A 10,974-nucleotide genomic window follows, 5' to 3' on the forward strand; every position below is an offset into this window, starting at 1 on the left:
CCTTCCTCTCTGTAAAAAATCAATAAAATATATTTTTAAAAAAAAGAAACTTAGGTTGTTATTTAAACATCTGCAAGGCACAATTGCAAATGTTTGTTTCTGTGGAAAAGGTAGAATTTATTCACTTTCTAGTCCAGAAATGAGAGGTATTTATAGTCACTGCTACATAGGCCAAAAATAAGTTAAAAAAAACAAACACAAATTATAGACTAAAGCGCTCCCGAAATGTGTGGCTATGCACCAAGAGAATGGCCATCTTAGAATTTAATTAATCGATCACCCGTTTAATTGTTCCCAGCTCGTTCCCACTTCAATCAAGGGATATTTTGATATTCTTGGGTCCTCAAATCACACAAGAAAATTCAAAATTAAACAGGTCTCGAGCCCTAGCTGGTTTGGCTCAGTAGATAGTGTTGGCCTACGGACTGAAGGGTCCCAGGTTCAATTCCAGCCAAGGGCACATGCCTGGGTTGTGGGCTCAATCCCCAGTTGGGGGCGTGCAGGAGGCAGCCGATCCATGGTTCTCTCTCATCATTGATGTTTCTCTCTCTCTCTCTCTCTCCTTCTCCCTTCCTCTCTGAAATCAATAAAAATATATTTTAAAATATTAAACAGATTCGCTTTCACTTGTCATTTGTAAACTTCCATCTAACGCTTTTCGGGAAATAAGGATCCTAGGAAAGTAACGATCAAATAAAATCCAGATGGGGCTGCTTGGGAGACGGCTCTTAATCCACCCCTTTCATTGATCCGGCCCAGGGCCCACCCCTCCCCGTGGAAGGCGAAGTCACGCCAAAAATCCACCCCTTTCATTGATCCGGCCAGGGCCCACCCCACGGGCCCACCCCTCCCCGTGGAAGGCGAAGTCACGCCAAGTTTCCTATGGGGTCAGAAGGAAGACCAGATGGGCACCATGTCATCCGACCCTCAGCTCCCTCTGAAGTTAGAGTGATGGACGGCATTGAGTCCCTTGCACGCTCAGCTGCCGGAGCCAAGCCCCTCAGGATTGGAAATCGTTTGCTAATTTCCAGCCCCACGGCTGCCTCACGTCTATGACGTGCCCGACTCATTCTGGGTGTTTTCTGTGTGTGTTTTTTTGAAACTCAACCATATGTGAGGTCACCTGGATGGAGAGGGTATGTGGCTTCTCGGTGGCCTGTGGTCCGCTCGGTGGCGGTGAGCCGGAGAACTCTCTCCAATGCTCGGCGGGAAAGACAGAAGGTTCTGGAATCCCAGGAAGCGCTCAGCCTTGAATTGTCCTGTGTCGGTTCCTAGCCATGCATTCAACAATTATTTCAGAATCGACTCGACCACAAGTCCTCCAGCGGTGCGGCCAACAAGATAATGTGATTTCTGATTTCGTGGAACTTACTTAGAGAGGAAGGCAGAAAACAAACAGGGTGATTTCAGAATCTGATCAACATTCTTGAGGAAATAAATAGAAAACGAAGAGTTGGGGGGTTCTACTTTTTTTTTCTTGGAGGACGTTCATTAAAGTGGGGACAATGAGACCAGGAGGGGCCAGGATCCCAGGAGAGGGGCTCGGTGGGGAAGGGAGCCAGGCCAGGCTGCTGTGGCTCAGTAAGAAGTCAGGGAAGCGGGGCCCTTGGGGATGGGTCCCGGGGTTGGTCCTGTGTTGCCGGTTGGGGTTACTGGCTGGGACCTCGGTTCTTCTCGTCAATTAGAACAGATTTTTTAAGGCCAATGGGAATGAAATTCAAGTCAAGTGGGGTTTATTGAAGATTCACTCCAAGCCAGGAACGGGGCAGACGAGAGAGACCATGGCCCCAAACTCCTGGATTATATGTTTTTTTGGGGGGATTCTACTTTTTAAAACATTTCCTTTACTGATTTGAGAGAGAAACATTTATTTGTTGTTTCACTTATTGATGCATCCATTGGTTGATTCTTATATGTGCCCTGCCCGGGGATCGAGCCTGAAACCTTGGTGTATGGGGACAATGCCCCAACTGACTGAGCTACCTGGCTAGGATGTGGCGGGGGGTGCCTTCTACTTTAGAGGGGGGGTCAGAAAATGCCTGTCTTTTTTGTTGTTAGTTCTCACCTAAGGATATTTTCCCATTGATACTTAGAGAGTGGGAGAGAGAGAAACATCGATGTGAGAGAGACACACCCACTGGTTCCTCCCACACACCCCCCAATTAGGGCTGGGGATCAAGCCTGTAACTGAGGCACGTGCCCTGGACCGGAATCAAACCCGGGACCGTCAGTCCACAGGCCGAGACTCTATCCACTGAGCAAACTGGCCAGGAGAGGACATGCCAAAGGGGCTTGGAAATACCGTGGCCTGAGTGAGCCCCATGGAAAACTGCAGGAGCCGCAGCTCCTCTGAGCGCCTGAGGGAGGGTCGGCTGGGAGGGCTCCCCTAGGGCTCAGGGCTGTGTCCTGTCCCTGGCCGCCCGCCCGCCCGCAGGTCACCCGGGGAGACCTGAAGGGATGCTGCTGCCAGGGCACCACCCCAGAGGCTGACTTAACTGTTGGGGAGCACAGCCTGAGGGCAGAGGTAAAAGCTCTCGCCCGACTGGCGTGGTTCAGTGGTGAGCGTTGACCTATGAACCGGAGGTCATGGTTCAATTCCTGGTCAGGGCACATGCCCGGGTTGTGGGCTCGATCCTCAGTAGATGCTTCTATCTCCCTCTCCCTCCAAAAACATATTTAAAATAAATAAAGCCCTTGGGTGACTCTAACACGCAGCAAACCACATCTCCAATGTCAGAGCCTGTTAGCACGGATGGCGGGGCTCCACGCCAACATGTTTACTCTAATCCGCTGGGTGTGGGATGGGACCCCAGAATCTGCAGGGCGGCCAGTCCCCGGGGGGAGCTGGAGGTGGACCTGCCATCCCAGCGGCAGCAACTCCGAGAACTCCGGGCGGGGAGCGAGCTCGGCAGGGGGCTCCCTGTGGTGGGGCCGGTCCCCTTTCCTCTGCACCTGCCTGCGGGGGGCCTGTGCTGGCGGCGGGATCCTCACGCACACACAGCCCTGGCCTGGCTCAGCCCAGGTTCACTCCCCAGCCCGTCCCTGGAGAGACAGGTCACTGGGCCAGCCTGAGCCTGTGCCCACCTGGGGTCGAGGGACAGAAAAGCAGGCTGCAGGAGCCGTAGCTAAGAGGAGGGGTAACTGAGGGAGCTGCTCGCTCTCTCTCTCTCTCTCTCTCTCTCTCTCTCTCTCTCTCTCTCTCTCGGGGGCGGAGGGGAGGAGAGAAACGAGACCTAAAAGGGACACACGCGGCTTGAAGCACTGGCTGTTGCTGCTGAGGGAGGGAGTGGGCACCGGGCTTTCGCTGTCATCGGGCCTGTCATGCTGTATGTGTGATCCGTGTGCACATGTATGTATATATATGTATGTGTGTGTGCACATCGAGTCCAGGAGGAACAGCCATCAACATCCAAGGCTGGCGACCCCGAGGAGTGTGATTCTGACAGAGGCGTGGGCCAGGGCAGGGGACGTGGCAAAGACACCTCCAGGGCACCAGCCGGAGGGGTAACCGAGGGAGCTGCTCTCTCTCTCTCTCTCTCTCTCTCTCTCTCTCTCTCTCTCTCGGGCGGAGGGGAGGAGAGAAACGAGACCTAAAAGGGGCACACGCGGCTTGAAGCACTGGCTGTTGTTGCTGAGGGAGGGAGTGGGCACTGGGCTTTCGCTGTCATCGGGCCTGTCATGCTGTATGTGTGATCCGTGTGCACATGTATGTATATATATGTATGTGTGTGTGCACATCGAGTCCAGGAGGAACAGCCATCAACATCCAAGGCTGGCGACCCCGAGGAGTGTGATTCTGACAGAGGCGTGGGCCAGGGCAGGGGACGCGGCAAAGACACCTCCAGGGCACCAGCCCCGTCTCTCCCTCCTCACGACGCTCATCCTGTCCATTTTAACGCCTTGCGTGCCAGTAGCCGCTGCCACAGCGCACGAACGCACGGCAGACCACAGACCTCCTCGCCCTGTGCCCACAATCACTGCCACAGACAGTGTGTCCTGCATCATTTCCATTCTTTCCAAGTTTTATTCCCAAAAAAGAGGGAGGGAGGTTAAAAGGTCCGTGAAGAGCGATTATCATTTGACTGAACGAGCTATCTCGGGCCCATTGACGGCACCCCCCTTCCCTCCGCCCGGGGTGGTGGGGGGGCCAGCGCTTCCAACGGACGGGAAGGGGCCGCTCGCCGCGGGGCCAGGAGTCAGCGACGCCCGCTCCGTCTCACTTGTCCTTTTCCTTCTGCTCCTTCTCCTTCTTCTCGCGCTCCGCCTTGGCTTCCTCCTCCTCGTGCTTCTTGATGAGCTGCTCCACCTCCTTCTGCTTGAGGACCCTGATGACCGTCTTCCCGTTCTCCCTGGTCAGCGTGGCGATCTCCACTGGAGAAACACAGTGTGTCAGCCGCACGCACGGCAGCCCAGCTAGGGGTCTCCGCCAGCTCCCTCCGCACAGCCTCCCGCCTTCGCCCACCACCTCCCAGGATTTACGCTGATCCGACTCCGGGCACTTTTATGGGGACAAACACCTCCCATCTCAGCACTTTCATTATCATTTTTACTGAAATGCCTTCCTCCTACGCCTTCCAACCTCCTGAGCGGCGGCGTTGTCACCCTGGACACAGGACAACCAGCCAGTTGCTGGCGCTAACCAGCCTCAGCTGGTGGCCGAGGGAGCCCAGTTTCCTGCTGGGACCTCTGCAGGCTCAGCCGGAACCTTTGACCAGTAATTACCCTGATTTCTCACGGACTTTACAAAACAAAGGCATGAAGCGCAGGTTCCCTGACTGTGGACAAAAAAGCAGACTGACATCTAAAGGAGAAGGAATTCTGAGCCGGGAGGATGGAGTGGAAAGTGGGAATGGGCAGGAGTCCGCACAGAGGGCGCGTAAGGCATCCTCTGCGGACAGGAGGGACGTTCTCCGAAACTAACTCATCTGCTGACTCACCATTTCTGAAGAACATCACTGTGAAATACCGCCTTATACAGCGACATAACAAGCTACATAAAGCATTTAGAATTGCAGACGGGGACTTCACATACGAGATCGTGGACTCAGAAGAACAGATACCATAACACACACGCTACGCCTCTGGTAAAGTAACCACACGTACATATAAACATGTAACTACACACATGCTCGTATGGACCACGAACACAGACACCACCGTCACGAAGTCGGTAAGACAATCACCGCTCAGATCTCCAGCTCTGGCCACGAGGACACCAGGCTCGAGTCCTCACGCCTGGACGTCCTGTGGCTGCTGGCTCCACAGCTTATGGCTGCTGACCTGGTCACGCCACTCCCCCTCCCAGGCCTCGCGGCTTCATTTAGGAACTAGTGTGAGGCCACCTGACCCACAGGTCAGGCCAACACGCTACAGGCAGAGCACAGCGGCTCAATCCCTCCCTCGCGGAAGCACGTCAGAGGGGCCTGAGCTACCTTTCTCGGCTGACAGCTTGCTGACGTCCATGGTCTTATTGAGGACTTTGACGGCTAATGCCAGTGCCGACTTCAGAGTCATCTCCCCTTCTTTGTAGTCTTGTTTCAGCATGGACACAGCTGCCTGGGAAACAGGAACACCGACAGAGGATTCCCTTTAAGCTTTTGCATTTCTTAGGACTAGGACCTGGGCAGAATAATGATGCCTGAATTATGATTAGCATATGACCAACAGAAACAATTCTGATGGTAGGGAGGGAAGCCACGGGGTGGGTAGGGGTGGGGGTGCTGACTCTCTGTGAATGAAGTCTTTAACCTGGGGATCGACAGAGGATTCCCTTTAAGTTTTTGCATTTCTTAGGACTAGGACCTGGGCAGAACAATGATGCCTGAATTGTGATTAGCATATGACCAACAGAAACAATTCTGATGGCAGGGAGGGAAGCCACGGGGTGGGTAGGGGTGGGGGGCTGACTCTCTGTGAATGAAGTCTTTAACCTGGTCCCTACCAGATGTGAAAAAAACTGCGTCTTATTTTCACCACTTCTCATTGAAATTAGCATTTTGCCCTGGCTGGTGTGGCTCAGTGGACAGAGCATCGGCCTGTGGATTGAAGGGTCCCAGGTTCAATTCCGGCCAAGGGCACATGCCCGGGTTGAGGGCTCCATCCTCAGTTGGGGACGTGCAGGAGGCAGCTGATCCATGATTCTCTCTCATCATTGATGTTTCTCTCCCTCCCTTTCTGTCCCTTCCTCTCTGAAGTCAATTAAAAATTTATTTTTAAAAGTTAGCATCTCCTTTCATTACACACGTAGGCGATGAACCCAGTGGGACTGGCAGGGCCTGTGGCTTCACTGCCAACAGCAGTCACAGGTGCCAGGGCCACTGCAGCTCTGGAAACACTGTTCACATTCACCACGATTTCAAACGACGGCCGCTCCCAGAGCCCCGGCCTCCCAGAGCCCGGCCTCCCAGAGCCCCGGCCAGTTAGCATCTCCTTTCATTACACATGTAGGCGATGAACCCAGTGGGACTGGCAGGGCCTGTGGCTTCACTGCCAACAGCAGTCACAGGTGCCAGGGCCACTGCAGCTCTGGAAACACTGTTCACATTCACCACGATTTCAAACGACGGCCGCTCCCAGAGCCCCGGCCTCCCAGAGCCCGGCCTCCCAGAGCCCCGGCCGCAGGACTCACGGCGCTGTTGTTCCCGATGCAGGTGGCCTTCCAGCCCCCGTAGTTCCCGCTCGGGTCGCTCTGGTAGAGCTGGAAGCCGTAGTGCTTGTCCCAGCCGATGTACAGCAGCGAGACCCCGAAGGGACGCTTCCCTGTAACACAGAACACGCCGTCACGGATCGACAGTCAGGCGCAGCATCACCATGGTGACTGAGCTCCCGGCGGCAGCTGAGGCCGTCCTGTGAGGCTACGCGTTCGTAGCTGCTTTGGGTTCTGGCCACCAGACCAGCTCCATCCAAACGCCCACTTTTGTTCCCGGATTGGGACGCAGCCCGGAGCCGGCCTAGACACAGGCCCCACGCCGAATCCATTATTATGCAAAAAGCAATGGTTTCCAGATCTGAAACGTTATTTTGGTCTCTCAATGGCCTATTAATAAAACATGATCATCTACACCGCGGAAGCCAGCTATCTCATGAAGCAGAAAGCACGGAACGTATTTACTCGTTTAGTTTTCAGTGTCTTTTACCATCTCAAAGTTACCGCTCCTCAGGAAACGGTTTCCCTTTCTGGAATGAAGTTTGCCCCAAACTTCGTACCTCCGAACTGCGTGTAGGCCTGTTTGATGTCGCACAGCGCCGTCACCAGCTGCTCACAGGGAATCGGCTCCTGGTACTGCAGTAAGTACCTAGGACGAGGAAAGGCCGGTTACTTTTCCCTAAAACACGTTACGTTCTAAGCCAAGTGCCCTCTGAGAGGAAGTCTGTGCCACGGGGACAAGGCGACAGCCACTTGTCACTTGAAAGGGGAGGGAGCGGGGGGTGCGAACACCCTGACGTTCCCGCGTAAGTAACTATGAGTTTGGATTCTTTTGAAATCACACAATCGTTCTCAATGAGCAGATCTGTGGTGACTCAGTCTCTGCGTTCATGGCCGCGACCATGCTCTTCAGGGCAGTACCTCTGCGCGATGAGCCTCAGCTCGTTCGTCAGCACGTTGGCGTCGGAGGTGATGCCCGCCACGCTGCACGCCATGTCCCTGGGGGAGAAGGAACACGTCGGTGTGTGAGCAGGCGATGTCCGAGAGCGTCCCCGACCAGCAACCCCAAGTGCCACCTTCTGGAAGGGACCATGCTTGCTTCCAGCCACAGAAGCTTCTGTCTGAACAGTTCTCTTTGTAGGTAAACCCGATGTCATGTGACAGGAGACCCCGCCCCCTTCAGCTCTTCAGCAGACGGATCTGTCACCCCCACACGGTGAACCGCTGCAGAGAATGGACACCAGGAAGCAACGGGAATCCCGAGGAGATTCAGAAAAAGGCTCTGCTAGACAGGAGGCTCCCCTGCTCTCCACCCGCCAAGGCCTGGTCGGGGTGCAGGGAGGGGACCAGGGCTCGGCTCCAAGGGTGCACTTCCTGTCCTTGCCCAGTTCCCTGAGGCTGCCCGGCTCCCTGCAGCCCACACCCGCTGTCACTGCGCCTGTGCGAGCCTGCGAGCTTCCCCGGGGGACCGGCAGTGACTGCGGAGGGTGACGCCTCCCTGGGCGAGTTATCACCAGGCCCTGTAACCGGCACTCAGCCGGCCCGCCACTCGGGAGGTCTCTCCTGGGCAGATCCACCCCGCCAGCCAGGCAGTCCTGCTCGCCCATCACCCGAAACTAACGGGCTCATCTAACCGCTCCCAGACCTCCAGGAGGCGGGCGTCAGGATAACGCGATGAAATTCCCGAGCAGCCGTCTGAACAACACTCCGCGGGGCTGCTACATGTCCGACACTGGGCTAGTGTCTCATTCACTTTATTCCATGTCATTGAACGGCCACCACCACTAGGAGGCGCTGAGGCCCAGAGAAGTTAAACAATTGCTGCAAAGCCACACAGCTTGTGTCAGCAGAGCGTGGACTTAACCCAAATCTGTCACGACCACACTGTAATCTTATCAACACAAAGTACCATTTCTCCACTAAGTGCTAGTCCCTGCACTTAAAAAGAATTACACAGCCTGGATCGCGTGGCTCAGTGGTTGAGCGTCAACCTATGAACCAGGAGGTCAGGGTTCGATTCCCAGTCAGGGCATGTGCCCAGGTTTTGGGCTCCATCCCGTGTTGGGCCGTGCAGGAGGCCGCCGATCCATGATTCTCTCTCATCATGGATGTTTCTATCTCCCTCTCCCTTCCTCTCTGAAATCAATAAAAATACATATTAAAAAAAAAATTACACATGGTCCTAAGCCTCAAAGACGTTTCAAATTAAATAAAACCCAAACATTTCCGCCAGTAAAAACACCACAACCTCTTCACTTCCGTTTTACTGTCACAAGGAATAGCCTTCCCCAAGCAGGTGAGGTCCTACTATGTGAGCACGTGAGCTACGGGAACGCTCCCCCGGTGCTCACGTACTCGTTGAGTTTGTAAATCTTCTCGGAGAAGAAGACTTCGTCCAGGAGCTTGTGGATGTTGCGCCGCTCGGCTGCCAGCAAAACACCGTCGTTGGCTAAAATCCCCAGACAGGTGCCGGCGTGTCCGATCGCCTCCATGGCGTACTCCACCTGGTACAGGCGACCTGCAGAACACGGCGGTGAGACGCTGAGAGGCCAGCTCTGGCGCCTGCAGCACTGGGCCAGAGTCCGCAGGGACACGCAGCCACACACACGAGTCCCGCCTCCACGCTCCCGTGTGGCATGGAGTCATCCTGGTGACCAGTTACTTCAGAGCACAGAGAATGGGCAACGATAAAAAGAAGTGTCTAGGCCCCCCGCCCCGCCCCAAAAAGTCAAAAAAAAAAAGAACATTTTGAGACGATCAGACAAGACGAGTTTTACCTTCTGGGGAAAAGATGGTGGTCCGGGAGTCATACCTCCGAGACTGCGAAGGAAGCACACACAGTGAGTCCCGCCACGGGGGCAGCTCCGACAAGCCCGAAGGCCGCCTCCTCCACGCCCTGGCACACAGCCCGGTGTGTCCGCGGGAACCGGCGAGGCGAGGCCCCTCCACCTCCTTCCCTCCCGCCCCCATGTCCTCAGCCGCGTACCAGCACGACGCCTCGTCGGGCGGCAGCTAACGGGCAGGTGTACAACTTACCATGTTTCCTGAACTTCACGGCTCCTGCGAAGAGAAAACAGGATCCTTATTAAAACAAAGCTCACAATTTAAAAAGCATGTCCGTGACTTTAAAAAACGTTTTGTCGCCGTAGCCGGCTCAATGGATAGAGCGTCGGTCTGCGGACTGAAGGGTCCCAGGTTCGATTCCCCGTCGGGGCACACGCCTGGATTGTGGGCTCGATTCCCGGGGGGGGGCGTGCAGGAGGCAGCCAATCCATGATTCTCTCTCATCATGGATGTTTCTCTCTCTCCCTCTCCCTCTTCTGACATCAATAAAGAAATATAATTAAAAAAAATGTTTTGTCCACTCCCCTCATTTGGCTTTTTTTTTTTTTTTAAAATCACAGTCAAGTCCAATCTCTCTTTTATTTTGCTGTTGATCCTCACCCGAGGATATTTTTTCCACTGATTTTTCTTTTCTTTTTTTAATTTTTAGAGAGAGTAGAAGGGACGGGGGGAGACAGAGAGAAACAGCGATGTGAGAGAGACACATTGACGGGTTGCCTCCAGCAGGCGCCCTGACCAGGACCGGGGACCAAGCCCGCAGCCAAGGTCCATGCCCTTGACCCGAATCGAACCCGGGACCTTTAGTCCCGGGGCTGACACTCTGCCCACTGAGCCACACCGGCCAGGGCTCATCTGGCTGGCTTCCCGGGGCAGCGGCTCCCCAGTGCGGACGCTGGAGCCCCGGGAGGGGTCAGACCGTCCCTGCCCACAGGCGGGAGGTCAGGGGACACAGAGCAACGTGGCGATGGAGGCACCAGGTGGAGAGTGGGGAAGAGGGATGGAGGAAGCCAAGGAAGTGCTTTTCTGAAAAAAAGAAAGAAAACCAGCACAACACAGACAACGAGCCCACGTGAGTCATGGCAGAGGCGGCGCGAACCCCCGGGTCTAAGAGGAAGAACCGGGCGGGGAAGAAGGGGAGTGGGGGGGGGGTGTCAGGCCCCAGCCGGTGTTGCTCAGTGGTTGGCGTGCCGTCCCGCTCACCGAGAGGCGGCGGGTGCCACCCCGGGTCCGGGCACCGGCCGGCGGGAGACATCGGACCGACGCTTCTCTCTCGCGTCCACGCTTTTCTCTTTCCCTTTCTGTTTCCCTCTCCGCCCCGTCCTCTCTCCAAAAATCAGTAAAAAAAAAAAAGAGGGTCCGGCTGGCGTCAGCCCGGTGACCGTGATTCCTTCGGAGCACAAAGCGGATGAACAACGATTTAAAAGACAAACGAAATAAGCGTCTGAACTTTTTACCTCGCCCCGGCGAGCTCGGCGTCACCGCTA

The 10,974-nt window shown here is 55.1% G+C and overlaps 1 protein-coding gene across 1 annotated transcript; it reads right to left on the reverse strand.

The window, feature by feature from the left end:
- Positions 1-3,994: 3,994 nt before the first annotated feature.
- On the reverse strand, positions 3,995-10,960 carry PSMA4 (proteasome subunit alpha 4). Its single transcript, XM_005874437.2, has 9 exons — positions 10,945-10,960; positions 9,683-9,706; positions 9,424-9,466; positions 9,002-9,164; positions 7,568-7,645; positions 7,207-7,295; positions 6,629-6,759; positions 5,433-5,556; positions 3,995-4,371 (listed from the first exon to the last, which is right to left on the reverse strand). Exons 2-9 carry the CDS (start codon positions 9,683-9,685, stop codon positions 4,217-4,219), a joined length of 786 nt encoding a protein of 261 aa, XP_005874499.1. The 5' UTR covers positions 9,686-9,706; positions 10,945-10,960; the 3' UTR covers positions 3,995-4,216.
- Between the last annotated feature and the right edge of the window lie 14 nt (positions 10,961-10,974).

The sequence above is a fragment of the Myotis brandtii genome, unplaced genomic scaffold, assembly GCF_000412655.1.
Source record: "Myotis brandtii unplaced genomic scaffold, ASM41265v1 scaffold439, whole genome shotgun sequence".
NCBI classification, from domain to species: Eukaryota; Metazoa; Chordata; class Mammalia; order Chiroptera; family Vespertilionidae; genus Myotis; species Myotis brandtii.